A 15,751-nucleotide genomic window follows, 5' to 3' on the forward strand; every position below is an offset into this window, starting at 1 on the left:
TGAAATTAAAAAAAGGTTTTTCAAACACTTATAAAACGATCAGTTACCATGATTAATATTTTAAAATACAAAAGACAAATTTCTGAATACTTTCCTAAGAGCTTGTCAAGGAACTTTTAAAAAGTTGAACCATTATATTACTATCTCCTTTTTGAAATTACATGTTTAAAAATACACAGAAGGGATAAATGTTTAAATATGTTTGCTGAATTCATTAATTGTATATGAACTGTATGTAAGTAGCAAATTGTATATGAACTGTATGTAAACTTGATAATTTACTGCTTTAGTCAGGAAGTAAAATCTTACCGTAAAACAATTTGTTGAATCTTACTGTGAAACAATAGTACAATTCAAAAGTAACAGCAAAAGTAAAAATTCAATAATTTAAAAAGCACAGACAGTAACATTATTTGGTTTTTCACAGAAATGCACAAAGAGTATGGAATTTCTTTTTAATAATGAAAAATTTTCTTGCCAGAATAACTGCATTTTTCACCAACAGATATCAATGTAACAACAATCTGAAAGATCTGGTATTTTGTGCAGCACTGTGTTAATGATCACTCAGGATCATGTTCAAGATGTACATAATACAACAAATACAATAACTGAAATTAACTGATTTATTTAGGAATTTGTAAATTGGGCTTTTCAATGTATGGAAAACAATGCAGATAGGCTCTCAAACATCCTATAGACTGATGAGGCACACCTTTCACTTAATGGAAACGTAAATGCACACAATTATTGTATCTGGGTGAGAGAGGATCCATATGATTTTGGAAACTCCTTTGCATCAGCTGAAGATCACAATGTGGTGTGGGCTTACTGAATCATTCATTATAGGCCCCTTTCCTTCAAGAAAATCTGCAATGGTATATTTTAAACTGTTTCTATTATGGTTTAGTATTAGGTAATGGTTTTAAAAGTGCATCATTCCCTCCATATGATAAAAGTATGTTCTTTGTAGTATAACGTTTATGCAAGATAGAGCACCTTTTCAGAAGACCTGCTCAGCACTCTATATAAATTACATTTGATGACCAATCTTCAATAAGAATGGCTACCAAGGTCTCTGAATCGTGCACCTCATAACTTTTGTTAATTGAGCTATAAGAAGTCACATGTGTGCAGAGGTCGGTCAACATTACTGACCATATTCTAATTGTGCTGTGATTTATACAACTGAAGCACCACCTGTTGGTGAAAAATGCAACTATTCTGGCTATAAAATCTTTCAGTATTTAATCAAGTCCCATGCCTTTATGTGGATTTCAATGAAAACGGCACTGCACTACTGTTTTCAGATTAATTAATTCCCCCCTTTACTTTTGAATTATCGGGAATATATAATAAAGAATATGTAGGATAATATTCTAGCTTTAATTTGCAATAGACTTAGTCTCATTCATTTTAATTTGGTTATTTTCTTTTTCTAGCCTAAATATAATAACATCTTAATAATAAATCTTTTTTGAATGGTTGTCATTGAAAATTAATCTAGTCATATGATTTTGATATAACATTCATGATGTATGTGTTTGCATAATGCCCCCCCAAAGAAAAGTCTTTTAGCCTATTATATTATGCAAACCAGAGCCTTAGTTAAAAGATTCTGATAATAACAGTCATGATGTATATACTTACATTATGTAAAATAAGTCTTTTAAGCAAATCATAGTATTAAATTTTGCCAATTAAAACCTTATTAATCAACAGAAATAAAGTTAGAACCATAACTTCATTATTCTTTGTCTGATATTCGTGCTGTAATCTAAGCACTCTTCATTTACATCTGTATTCCTAACATTGTGTTTCTGCTTCTCTTTCTTACTTCAGATATATTTTACAAAGATATTGTTACATTTTTCTCTTCTGACACCAGTTGTTGTGTTATTTTCTTCCTTCACGTTCGTACGGGGTTTGTATGGATTTGGAGTGAATAATGACGGCATTATTTGATGAGTATCGAAACACTTTATTGGCCAGTATCAATTAGGACAGCTCCAAAACACTTTTACAGTCGTCAAAGATCCACTATAAACTCGCTGGAACAATCAGCGACACAGCCTTCAGGTTATCAGGCTAGAACAGTGCAGACAGCTTCACTGCAAAGTACCAGAGTACAGCTTCTGACTCTGGTTGGATGTTCTTGGAACTTCACATACTCTCTAGACTCTCCACGCTACAACTCACTATGCACTTGACAACACACAGAGCACGGCTCCCGACTCTTTGGTTTAGTCGTTCCCGGAGCTCAACACACTCTTTCGACGATGCACTAAGAGACTCCTTCGGTGAACTCGACAACCCACTCAGGGGATTGACTCGCTAGAGGAGAGACTGCAGACGAGGCACACACACACTGACTGCGGACCAGCAGGGTTTATATAGTTTTCGGCTTGTGTTCGAGAACATTCTGATCTAAACCGATAAGAATTTGTTCCAGAAGGTTCTCCATCAGTCCATGGCATATCGCCAATTTTGTCGCCAACGGGCGATTTATCTGCCAAGTGTGGCAACCCTGACTTACTTTGCCATTTTATGGCAACCCTAAAACTGCTTTGCGGGAAGCCACCTCACCACGCTTGTACATTTCATAACACTACAAAAGTTGTTATTGACAAACATCTTTTGCACCAACTCAGCTGTTTAATTTTATTTAAGAGTATTTTGTCAAGAATAATAAAGAAGTATTCTAACTGCCATGTTTGCAATTACCTCCTTATGCGTCAGCTTTCCCTGTCAACATCTACATCAACACATATCATTATGGCAAAATATTTACAAGGCAACAAAGCAACAGAAGGAATGCAACGTTTCAAAGATGAAAATTTTGTTTAGAATGAATTGTTTCAGTTCAGATTAATGCGAACTTATTAGTTATAATTTTCAATTCCCAAATTTGAAATCATTGGTACGTATATAAATATCTGTGTCATCAGCATTATGCAAGGATCATGTAACATGGATTAATTTTGAAATGATACAGTTCGGAGCAATTTTTATTATAACCATATACTATTTTTAAGACAGGAAATACCCACACTAAAAAGGTTACACGTGTATGCATGTATATATAAACTTTCCTTTTATTAGTATGCCAACCATTATAATTCAAGTAATAGAATATAATAGTAAGCACTGTGTTTTATATTCCCATAATTCAAGATTATCACCAAGCTTAACACATTACACACACAGCACAAGAATCAGTCTTGTATGGAATGATTAATATTTCTTTACAACATAGTTAAGATTTATTTATATGTTGGAGCTGCACTGCCTTTTAATGCGTAAATCTAGGATGTCAAACTCGCGAGCCGCATGCGGCCCACAACAAATATTTTTGAGGCCCGGCCAATATATCGGCAAATAATAATATATAATAATAAAATAATTATTGTTAAATTTATCGTTACAAGGAACAGATCATATCATTACGAACATGTTTGACATAATTAAAGCATTCAAATGTCAACTAGTTCTTTGGGAAAAACAACTTAAAAATGAAGATTTGACGGACTTCCCGACGTGCAGCATGAATAAATCAAGTTTAGATGATACTTGTTCGTATCAAAAATAGGCAGAAAAAATTGCAAATTTAACAACTGAATTTGAAACGAGGTTTAATGATTTTAGTTCCCTCGAAGACAAATTTTTTTTGCTTTCTTCGATTTTCTCAATAAGTATTGGCTCAGTACCCAGCCATATGCAAATAGAGGTGATCGAGATTCAATGCAACTCAAATTTGAAAGCAAAATTCATTGAAGTGGGCGTGCCTGAATTTTACAAATATTTACCAGCCAGGTTTGAAAATACTCGAAAATTCACATATGAAATTATTTCCATGTTTGGTAGCACTTATCGGTGCGAGTAGTTATTTTCAGTCATGAAAGGTAATAAGTCTCCTATTAGAAACCATATTAATGATGCTCACCTTGGGTCAGCGTTGAAAGTTATCACTGCAAACAAAATTTCTCCCGAAATAGGAAAGATAATAGCAGAGAAGAGATGTCAAGTATTAGGACGTAAACATTAAATTTTTCTTGTTCTTTTCTATATAAATATATATATATATATATGTTTATTATTGTATTATTCGAAATAAATCTACGTTTCTATGAATATTGATTTTTTTTTTTTTTTTTTTTTTTTTGCGGCCCGCCTAAAGTTAAAACCTTGTTTGTTTGGCCCTAGTGTACCTATGAGTTTGACATCCCTGGCGTAAATGCTTTATATCTCAAGAGAACTAATACACTTGTATCAGAATCATACAACTTTTTGTAGTCGTGTTTCCAGTCTAACACCTTAAAAACCAAGTCTGATAACATAACGAAAACTTGTTAAAAAAAAGCTGTTGTTGATTGTAATATTCTTTGGGAAGGCAATAAGGGCGATTTCTTTCAATATAATATACTATCTTTAATGTCATAATTACTCTCAAACTAAATAATGTAAGTTTAATGCATAAGTAAAAAGGGCAGTTTCTTTCTATATCAATCTCTATCTTTTCTCTCAAACTAAATAATGCAATCTTAATGCACTGAAAAAAAAAAAAAAAACTGAATGGTTTCAGATTTCAATTATGCCCAAGGGGGCGTTTTTTTAACGTTTTGTGTGTTACCTTTATTTATCAAATATCATGTTCTTTGCACTTAAACCATAAAATTCAGTTCAACAGCAATGTCGCAAAATAATTTTAAAATGAGCATATCTTTCAAATTTCCGATACACAGTTCCGCACGCTGGAGATAAAAAGGTTCTTTTTTCCCCGTAGAGTGTTGCCATTGCTTTTGAATCATTGAGTTTGTTAATCAAAAATTCGTTAAAAGTTTTACAAAATATGAAATCGATAATAAAACAAATTCCAAATTTGGGTTTTTAGATGTCCATATTTGCAGTAGGATTATGACATTCAAAATTGGATAGCTCTAGGTACCATTGTTTTATTACAATGCAAGAAACATACATACATTTATGCAGATCCTTCATTATTTAATTTCTTCAAATATATTACAGGATGATAGTATTTGGTGACAATGATTTGAAAAGTGATACAGCCTTTTAAAATTTTCAACGCAAAATCGCAAAATGAAAACAATAGTCCTTCAGGGACGAAGCCCCTTTGGACTAAAAACTTTCATCATTAGTAAATGAGAAGTTCATTAGTTTTAGTATTAGAGCTGATTAAGTTAATGCTTGAGCAATGGTGATACTAAAACATCATATGTAAAAATAACTAATATCTGTTTTACTGGAAAATGGCTGATGAGATTCTTTTTTGGGTTATTACAGTTTTGCTAAACCTGCTGTTCTACAAAGACAATAGGCCCACCAGCGGCCGAGCAATAAAATTGCTGAATACTGGTAGTTCCAACCTGGGTTTGATTCTAGGTGAACGGGCTGGCGGCACAGGCATTTTTGTGGTTTTTTCACATGCAACATGTATGCAAGTTAGTTTAAAATATAATGTGTATTTGATGTTTATTTTCATATACACATAAAAAACAGCAGTTACGTTTGTTATACTGAGTTTTCTGAAATCTGAAATTTTGTTTACATCCAAAATTAATTACAGGCATTTGCAGATTACCAGAATTCTACTGTATGTTAAAAAATTTTGGAAAATATTATTTAAATTATTCATTTATAGAAAGGTTTTAAACCAAAATTATGTTTAATTACAAAAATATAGTAATTGGTATGAAAACTTAATGTCTGCAATGTTTTGCCATGTAATACTTAACATTCAAAAAGTCTAAAAATTACCTCTTTTTAGATTCTTTTTGTATTTCATATTTTGGTACAGTTGATATTTTCTGTCGTTTGATAGGCCTTACAGGTTCACTTTTGTTTTTCCTTTAAAAGAAAAGTAAAACACATTATTTACATTCTGAAACTCATACAAGTATTGTAATAATCTTAGATATGGAATATTAAAATATTTTGTTAGATATTTCAAAAGAATAAAATAAAAAATTTTATTGTGACTTACTCCTGCTTCATGGATAAAAGATATAAGAAAGTTAAGAGACAAAGCAATTTTAATACTTAAAGGGACAATAAAATATAAACAATAAATTGCTTGCATAATATAATAAACAAATGAAGTTTATATAGCAATGATAATGTAATGATGTTTAGAAGCACAACTGACCTTTATTGTAACAATTTTTATCTATCAAAATTTTGAATTATTGAAAATTAGACTATACTTAAATTATAAATGAGACCAATAAATGCATATTTAAGGTTAAAATTAGAATCAGCTTATAAATAAAGCAGAAAGCTTTGCTGTTTTTCTTATCATATATTGGGGGTAAGGGAATGTATAATATAGCATAATTTCAGATGTAAGATTTTTTTTAGAAATGGGAGAGAAAGAGAGAAATGTTTTTGTATCACAAACCCATTTTTAGATTAAACTTACTGTTTATAGATTAAAAAAATTACAGGAAGATGATAATTACAATTATTTTAGATAAATTAGGTTTAAGAAATGTTCTTCAAAATGAATTATATTTAAAAAAAAATTTTGTAATGATCAAAATCTCAAAGTTGAATGAATTATTCAAATTTCACATTAGATTGTTTTTGGGTATGTGGAGAGGGGGAAAATTTTCTTTCTAAACAGCACTAAGTAAACAGGTTATCAACCAGATTTGATATCTGCACTAACACTTTTTCTTTGTTACTGATGTTAAGCAGAAATGTACTTGACAAATCCTTGAATGCAAATGGCTCTTTTATGTCCAAATTAGTATAAATAAAACAGCATTTTCCATATGAAAAAGCATTGTCTTCTTTATAATTTTATATTAAATTCTAAAATTATAATTTTAGAATTTTATATTAAATTCTAAAATTATAATACAATAGTAAAATATTCAAAGAAATTACTTTGGTCCTTTTTTAAGTTTCATTATATAATCTGGAACTTGACAACCAGCATTCTTCATCACTTGAGCTATGCTAAAATAAAAATATCAAAAGAGTATTTCAAAATATGTGTACATAAATGTGTGAATGAAAAGGCCTACAAAAATTTGTTTTCATGATTAATATAATTAAACAACACATATAAGTGAATATGAAATTTAAAATTTGTAGTCTAAACGAATCTAAGCAATACAGATGAATATCTGATACGGTAAAGAGTTGTGAAAAAGAGTCATTAATATCTTTAAGCTTTCCATTGAGGTTAAATTTAAATATTTAGCAAACATAATTTCAAGATTTTACACAAATATTCATAAAGCTTTGAATTTCATAGCCAAAAAAGCGCAAAATCTTTCATGACAAGTTAAAATGAAAATTAAATGAGGAGGTGATAATAGTGAGGTTTCATTCTATATAAAACAGCATCAGAATTTTTGTTAATCCTCTCGCTGCACATCCCATGACTTCCATGGGCAACGTAAAAGTAGCAAAATTTGTGCAACCCGCAATTTCCGCGGGGATGAATTTTTGCCGTCTATTTAATTGTGCAACCCGCTCTTTTCCCGTTCAAGATTTCCTTTCGGCTTTTCTGCGATGTTTAATTGTTTATTTAGATGTGGGCTAACAGATGGCTTATTTGTCCACATTTTTGCCAAATATACAAGAATACGTAATGTAGCATTTTGTGCGTGCTTTTCAGAGCTCATAGATGTCTGGCAGGAAGCGTTTCGCGAGTGATATAAACTATATTCCTAACGATACTTCCAACAGTGATAGTAATTCTGACTAAGTATATTGAAGATAGATTTCAAGTATAAGAAGAAACTGATGAGAATTTCTTGGATTCCTCAGCAGATAGTGATGAACCTGAAAATTCAGTTTCTATTGAAAATGTTCGACAGTGGTGCAAAATTGATATGCAAAATATTACATTATGTAAATATTTTCGTTAGTATATATGTTTTTTACCTTTGTATTTTATAAAATAAATCATGATTTCCTTTTATAATTTTCAAAATTTTCCTTTTATATCATTATTCTTCAATTTCAATATTCCGGCAACCTTTTTCTATGATCTAATACCATATTGAAAAAAACTCTTTTACAAATAATTTTTGTATAATTTAACTCTAAAATATATGTAGATTTGAAATATGTAATAAAAAAATACGCAATTTTTGAACCTATTTTGATAAAAAAAAGTACGCAGTGAGAGGGCATATTTTAAATTTCATAATTTTGCAATGAACAGAAGTCTACATTCTACTAAATCATCAAAAGTGAAAGTATTCAATACCTTCTCAAATTTTCAATGTCGTCTGTAGTAAAATAAGTAACAGCTCTGCCTTCTTCACCAGCTCTTCCTGTACGGCCTGTAAGTATGCAAAACCAAAACATCAGTGAATGATTTTTAAGACATTATTAATAAGTGAAGAGCTGAAGCTGAAATGTTTTAACTCAAAGTAAACTTTGCAGATATATATTTTATACATTACTTGATTATTAATAAATGGAGTAAAAACAGTTATTGAAACTTCAGTAAAGAAAACAAGCAAATCAATCAAGAAATTTACAAATCAATATTCAGTAGTTTGTATCATACAGTTAAAAAATCTGCATCATGCCTATTTCTCAGTTTTGTAAGAAAACTCACCATATAAAACAATCATGGTTACATATAGTAAGTTATATTTGAGTGTGATTTTTAAGAATATAATTTAATAACAGCTTTAACCTATAGTTACCCCTCTATAATAGTTTCTAACATGGTATTGAACACATGCGTAATTTCTACTCATATTCTAAATTTATTTACATAAAAAATTTAAGATCTTTGTTCTAAACATGACAGCTTTAATCTATCACAACATATCCCACTACAAATACCTTGAACTCTAACAAAATATCTTCATTGCATCACTCTGAGTAATTAATTTTACTTATTAGTTAAGAATATCATGATAAATTAAATATAAATTGGTAATCATGTATTATGTGATGTACAAATTTTAGTACATCACATAACTTTAGTTAGCTGTTTCTTAGATGGTGCTACTAAAACATCATTTTTAAATTCAAATGCGAGACAAAATGGTGTGCCAAAGAAATGATTAAAACAACAATTGTTTAATTACAACTCTCCAATTTTGCTACAGACGTGTGAAAAATAATTAACTAACAAAGAGCAACAGATTGCATACTACATGGTATACTATATCACCCATAAATCTCTTTTATGAGTCGATATTCATCTTGGATATAATGTGCTATTCAAAATGAAAACAAAGCAAACTTCCATATATGAATAATAAAACTTATTTTTGACAATTTTATTCACGCATTTTAATACTCCGTTAAACTTCATCCAAATGCCTTAATAATTAATCTATTTGAATTAGCTTTACAATATTCACTGAATTTACAAATGACTTCCATTTCATAAAGTTTTACTCTGCTGATTATCAAGCTTAAGTTCTTCATTCAAGCAATTAATATATATATATATATATATAAAAATTCTGCATGATACTATTAAGGTTGCCAAGAACATTGCTTTGCTTACAACACCTGTAGATTCTAACTGTATAAAGATTAAATCAACATCCTTCAGACCCTACTAAACTGACAAGCAAGTTCTTGCTTCCAGTCTGATTCAAAATGGTGTAGTCCCGCTAAGGTTAAAATAGCCTTTTTTTCATAACTCTCTAAACTTAACAATATATGCCACTTGTGCTTATAAAACGAAACTCCATCACTTGTGGCTTTTTTAAAATAGCATAAGTTTAAATTCAAGTATTGTAGTCAAAGAGTACACAAAATGGTGTACTTGAGCTGGTTCAAAAATAAAAGTGTGCTTTTATCACTGGCTAGTAAAATGGCCAAAGCCTGATAAACTTTGACAAAGCTGGTGATAGGATGATCTGCAAGCGAAGGTGCCAAAAGCTTTAAAACATTCAGATCTTTGGCTTAAATACTCACACAACTAATTTGCACTCTGTTAAGGACTAGGGAAAGAAAAGTTATAATAAACATTCACATCATAATGATTGGTTAATTGACATATAATTCTTTACAGAATTAAGTTATTCTACATACCTTAATTGCTAATTTAGTTACATATCAAACAATATAGAAGAGATAAATGTTCATCTCGGCATCAACTTTGCCTAAAACAGTATTCTATGGAACATATAGCTTTTTTCACATGCATTCCAACATAAGTAGATTTTACAGTAGTTAGGACAAGGATTAAGATTTTTAAGTCATGGACAACACACGAAGGGCAGCTTTTTACATACTTATTATTTGTACAAACCTCCAAAATCGCATTCTTTTTTTTTTTTTTTCCCCAAGTGATTGCTCACATACAAAAAGATATCTTTACAGTAAAATGATCAACACACAATCTACAGGGTCCATGCAGCTTATTTTTTCCCCCAAATTCTTTCATGGTCTTTGTTCCATAATATTAGTTACATAATATAGAAAGAAGAAATTGACTTTGCTGTTTAGCACTATGATATAATAAGTTAGCCACAGCATGCAACAGCATTTCATACAACATTGAGGCAGGTATATACTAGTATACATATAAGGTTGATTAGATAAACATAGTAAAAAGCAAGTTATGGTTTCTTGGAAAAATCGATTTCACTTCTCCACATAGTTTCTAACGAGGACTAAACATTAAATCTAACAAATTTTGAAGTTATTTAAAACGCATCAGAAAAGCAATTTTCATTAAAAATTTCAAAATATGCAATGACAGCCTTGTTTGATGGTAATTTCTTCCCACTGCACCAAATTTTCAAGTTTGAGAACAAGATGAAGTCACATGGTGACAGATCTTAAAATTAAGGTGGATCAGGAATCAGTTCAAAGCATAATTTATGCAACTTTGCTATTGCAGCAGTCAATTTGTGGGTAAATGCATTATCTTGGTCAAACAGCACTTTTTATTTGCCAGTTTTTTGGCATTTTTTGTCTTTACCTGTTCTTTTAAATGGTCTAATAATTTTGCATAATCAGTTTTTACCACTGTTTTGCTTTTTAATCAACCACAACAATTTCTTCAAAGTTCCGCAAACAGTGCCGATCACACTCCTGGCCAACAAAGCAGTCTTTGGCTTCTCAAGTGCATTTGCATTACTAGCTGTCTACAGCTTGACTGCCACTTGAATGTGCAGCAGCAGACCTGTATATTATCCACATTCAAGAGTCAAAAAGAAATCCAGCAAACTACACTTAAATATCATTAAATACTGCTTTGATATCCTTCCAAAAAGAAATATTCGTATTCCATGATTAAAAAATGTTGTGAAATGGATGGTGTTAAATTTTTTAAGTGTAAAATAAGCAACATTACTAATTAGAAAAAATTTCAATCATTACTGCTACATGGAAAGAAGATTCCAAACAAATACCCCAAAATGTTATATACTTTTTCAAAGTTAAATCATTGGTAACAAGATAAAATTTGCTGATGCTGAATTTATCTGCAGAATCTTTAAATACATGTGTAGCAACAATAAATAAAATAATAAACAAAGATTTAGAACTTAAATTTAAAAAAAAAAAAAAAAAAAAAAAAAAAAAAAAAAAAAAACATAATGTTCATTAGCTTTTGCAAAAGGTTGTGGCTCAAAGCAGAACAATTTATAGAACCCCTATGAAAACTATTTAGTAGGAGATAAATGGAAATACATTGCAACCCTTGATAATGCAAGGGTTTACCTAAATGACTATGACAAGAAAAGGTCTATTTATTGTTGAAAATGAACTAAAAAATTGTACAAAGACACAAAGAATGTTTCAGTTAGGAATTTACGATTGTTGCAGGATTTTCTTACAATAAGAAATTAAAAATAAGAAGAGTGTGAAAAAATAATAAAATCAACTCAATATGCTATCAAGAGAAATCATCCGTTATTTACAAAAGAAATTTCATTTCTTTATCCTAGTGACTTTTTATCCCAATAACTTACAAAAATTTAAACTTCATGAAGACAAAGCAGTAAGTCATACTTTGAAAAGTATCATTACATTCCTTGAAAAAATGAAAACTGCTGCATGTATTCCATATATAAATTTTCAATGTATTCCTGCAAAGTCCCCTGATTTTTCACCTATGGACTATTGTGCTTTTGGTCTCTTGAAAAGAATTCTTTTTAAGTTTAAACCCACCGGGATTGATGAAATATGAAAAGTAGTCGAACAGGAATGAAAATCAATACTCCTGAAAGTTTTACCAAAGGTCAAGGAATCAAGGAAATTACGATACAGACTAACAGTCCAGAAGAAGAAGAAAAAAAAAAAAAAAAAAGAGCTATCAGATCGAACATTATTTTGGGTGCCTACAATGTGGTTGAAATTGAATGCATGTAAGACCATGTGTAAACAGAAATGAAGCCTTTAATATTGATGCAAAATTTCTGTGAATTTCTACTGAATTTGCTGTGATCTGAGAAGCTGTCCACTTTTTAAAAAGAAATGTTACATTATTGCACAAAATATCCCCCCACCCACTAATTTTCATTTCAACTATTAAAATGACTGCTTCAAACATCTGTAAAATGTGAACTATGCACCATTACTGGTTTATTAATTACGGCTAATTTCAACAGCATGATCTACAAGCTGAGTATAATATGAACTGTAAGCCACTACATGGGAATTTACCAAATGGCTCTATTTAAATGACTACCAAACTCTATCATACTGAATGATACAGTTTTTTCAGTTTAGTGTTTGCAGAGTGTTTAATATATTTTATTTACATTATAATAGTGTGATAGCTGATTATTTGTTATGCAAATTGACTATACATCATCCTCAAAAATGTTTTTACACATATACTTGATGAAATATTCGTCTTTTTGGAAGAAACTTTGATTTTTCATACAGTATTGAAACTTTGATCTTTCATACAGTCTTTGATTCTTCACACAGTCAAATCTTGAAATGAAGTTTAAACCTGAAAAGATTCTGATATCACGCAAATTCAATTATCTGAACAAAATATACAAAGAAAATATTCATACCTATCCTATGAATGTATGAGATTGCAGTTGGAGGGAAATCATAGTTAATTACTAAATTTACACCTTTAAAGTCTATTCCTCTTCCCATCAGTTCTGTACATATCAAGACCCATATCTTTCCATCAATGAAATTTTTTACAACATTATCTCTCTTTTCTTGAGGTAAATCTGAGTGAATGACGTCAATCCTAATGTTCTCAAACACAAGTTCAGAATAAAGTTCTTGGGCACGTTCTTTACTTTGAACAAATATCATAACTGGAGGCATAAAACCCTGAAAAATAAATAAGTGTATTAACAAGCTGATACACGAATTTATTTTTTTACTTTGTACAAACATTTTGAATCTACACCAGACCTCTAAGCATATGTATTAAAAACATCTAATAATACATATTAATAATCATGTTTGCTACAGGAAAACATCTTAGTGACACATATGCATCCTGTAGTGTTAATTTCAGTTATTAAATTTTGGTTACACTTTTGCAGTATTTGTTTAAATCCAGCAATATAAATTATAAGAGATACACATAACCTAGCTATGGAGATGTGAATGTCCATAGCTATGGTATGGACATTGCTATGTTTGGGCTGCAAGTTCAACATATACAAAATATAGCATCTTTTTGAGTAAATGAAATAGCATGGTCAAAAAGACACCACTAAAAAAGTTTTGGTGTAAAAACAGATATTAATTCAAGAAACTAAAAATTAAACTTTTGAATATTTAACAAATTATTTAATGGATCTGCCAATTCTTCACATCAAAAATGGGGCGGGATATATATACAAAGTTAATGGGGGGGGAAGACACGATTTTTTCATTTCCTTAAAAAAAAATATTAAAAAAAAAAAATTCCCATTATTAGAATAAAGGATGCTCCTTAACATGTTTGTTGCCGTATCACCCATATCTGAGTGACGGGTATGCTTCCATGGGGGCCTCATCACCCAGATATGGGTGATAATGCTCTTCTTATTCAAGTTAATTATAATTTCAATTGGATTTTTAAAAGGAATTTAATGGAATAAGCACTGAAATACAGTGGTGGCCAAAATTGTGGACACTTTTGGAAATTTTTATGTTTTTGAACTTTGTATGCTTATAGAAAATGTTAAGTTTCACAAAATGCAAACTTGTACATATCATTTTAAAGAGAATTTATTACTGAATTCAATTATTTGCAATACAAAAAAGTTATATGTACTTTAATATAAATAAAAAACACAGTTATGAAGTGGTTTGTAATGTCTAGCTTTCCTGACCAATGACTGTTCTTGTTCTGAGAACCAATCAAATGTTAGTAACTGCCAGTAGAAGCTGACATCATGTTTACACTTGGAACAATTCATTATTTTGCTTTGTTCTGTAGAAGGAGGACCTGTGTCTTATACACTGCAATTACAAGTAGGAATTTTTGTAAAAATTTTTAATATTTAGTCAAGAAGCAATGACATCAAATAAAAGAGTAGATTGGACACCTAGAAAGAGATGTAATATTATTGTGTTACGAGAAAGTGGTCTTTCCTATTCTGAAATTGCAAGACAGGTGGGTGGTTCAGTGACTACATCTGGACTCCAAAAGTTTTGTTTACGATATCAGAAGACAAATTCAATAAAAAACAAAGAAAGAAAAGGCCGAAAAAGGTGCACCATATCTAATGATGACAAAAGAATAAAAAGACTATGTCTCCAAGATACAAAAATGTCATCAGCGGCCATCAGAAGTGATCTGAATGATGCTGGTGTTTCTGTCAGTTCAAGAACAATCAGGAGAAGATTAACAGATGTTGGATTGAGAGGTAGAATTCCACGAAAAAAGCCTTATCTTAATTTTCAGCAACGAAGAAAAAAAAAAAAAAGACTACAGTGGCCAAAGGAACACATTAATTGGACATATGATCAGTGGTCACAAGGTATATGGAGTGATGAAACTAAGATATCGTTATTCCCGTTTGACACCACACATGGTGGAGAGCCAGGGTAAAGTTAAATTAATGTTTGAATACTTGAATGAATGTGAATTAAGCAGTAACTAAGGAAAATAAATCGTTTAAAAACAAAATTTATTCAGTGTCAAGAAAGTGTAAATTATAATGTATTTAGAAAGATACTGATATTTATTCCTTCCAGATGCTGGAAGGAAAAGAACAAGATTGATTGCTGAAGACCAGAAAGGATCCTGTAAGAAGAGATGATAATTTTATGCGTCTCTAGAAATTATCGTAAATCTTATAGGAAACAGTTTGTTTTACGTAAACGGGGCTCTTGAGTTTTAGATCAGAATGTGGAAACTTTTTCAACAGGTCGTTTCTAGGACCTGCTTCCAAGTTTACCAAATTCTGGCAGCGGCAAATGTAGGGTTTATATTTATTTTAAGTTTAAGCTATCTTTCCTGTCAAGCCTTTACTTTCCCCTCGAATTGCCAATGCCAGAGTATGTAAATTTTTAGTATAACGCGCAGAGTATTCAAATTTTAGCAGAAATAATTGAGTTTAAATAGAAGGGAAGCAAGTTTGTAAGTGTGCTTCCTGAATCACGAGCGTGAAGGTTGCTAGGTAGAAATTTAAGAACCGTGCGTTTCGGCCTGTGTGCCTACTTCGGCAGTTAGTTGAATCTTTCAACTTCTTATTCAGAATGTTTGCTGAATCTCAGCTGTATCTTAGAATGCGGTTAAGATAGTTACAATTATAGAGCCTCGTAGATAGTGACTTCGTTAGTTATTCATCCTGTCATTCATTTTTAGTTGTACTTTTCTATT

The 15,751-nt window shown here is 30.7% G+C and overlaps 1 protein-coding gene across 2 annotated transcripts in view; it reads right to left on the bottom strand.

Annotated features, from left to right (window-relative positions):
• ais (DExD-box helicase 52) overlaps window positions 1-15,751 on the bottom strand; it is a 58,152-nt gene that overhangs the window by 106 nt on the left and 42,295 nt on the right. For both annotated transcript variants that reach the window (XM_085819827.1, XM_085819828.1), the window contains 4 exons: window positions 12,987-13,260; window positions 8,243-8,318; window positions 6,907-6,978; window positions 5,776-5,865 (listed from right to left, as the gene is read on the bottom strand). In XM_085819827.1, the coding sequence (XP_085675953.1) occupies window positions 5,776-5,865; window positions 6,907-6,978; window positions 8,243-8,318; window positions 12,987-13,260 (512 nt within the window). The remainder of the gene's footprint in view (window positions 1-5,775; window positions 5,866-6,906; window positions 6,979-8,242; window positions 8,319-12,986; window positions 13,261-15,751) is intronic.

Source organism: Stegodyphus dumicola, chromosome 7, assembly GCF_044657685.1.
Source record: "Stegodyphus dumicola isolate Sdum_Otavi_A_Nest chromosome 7, ASM4465768v1".
NCBI lineage: Eukaryota > Metazoa > Arthropoda > Arachnida > Araneae > Eresidae > Stegodyphus > Stegodyphus dumicola.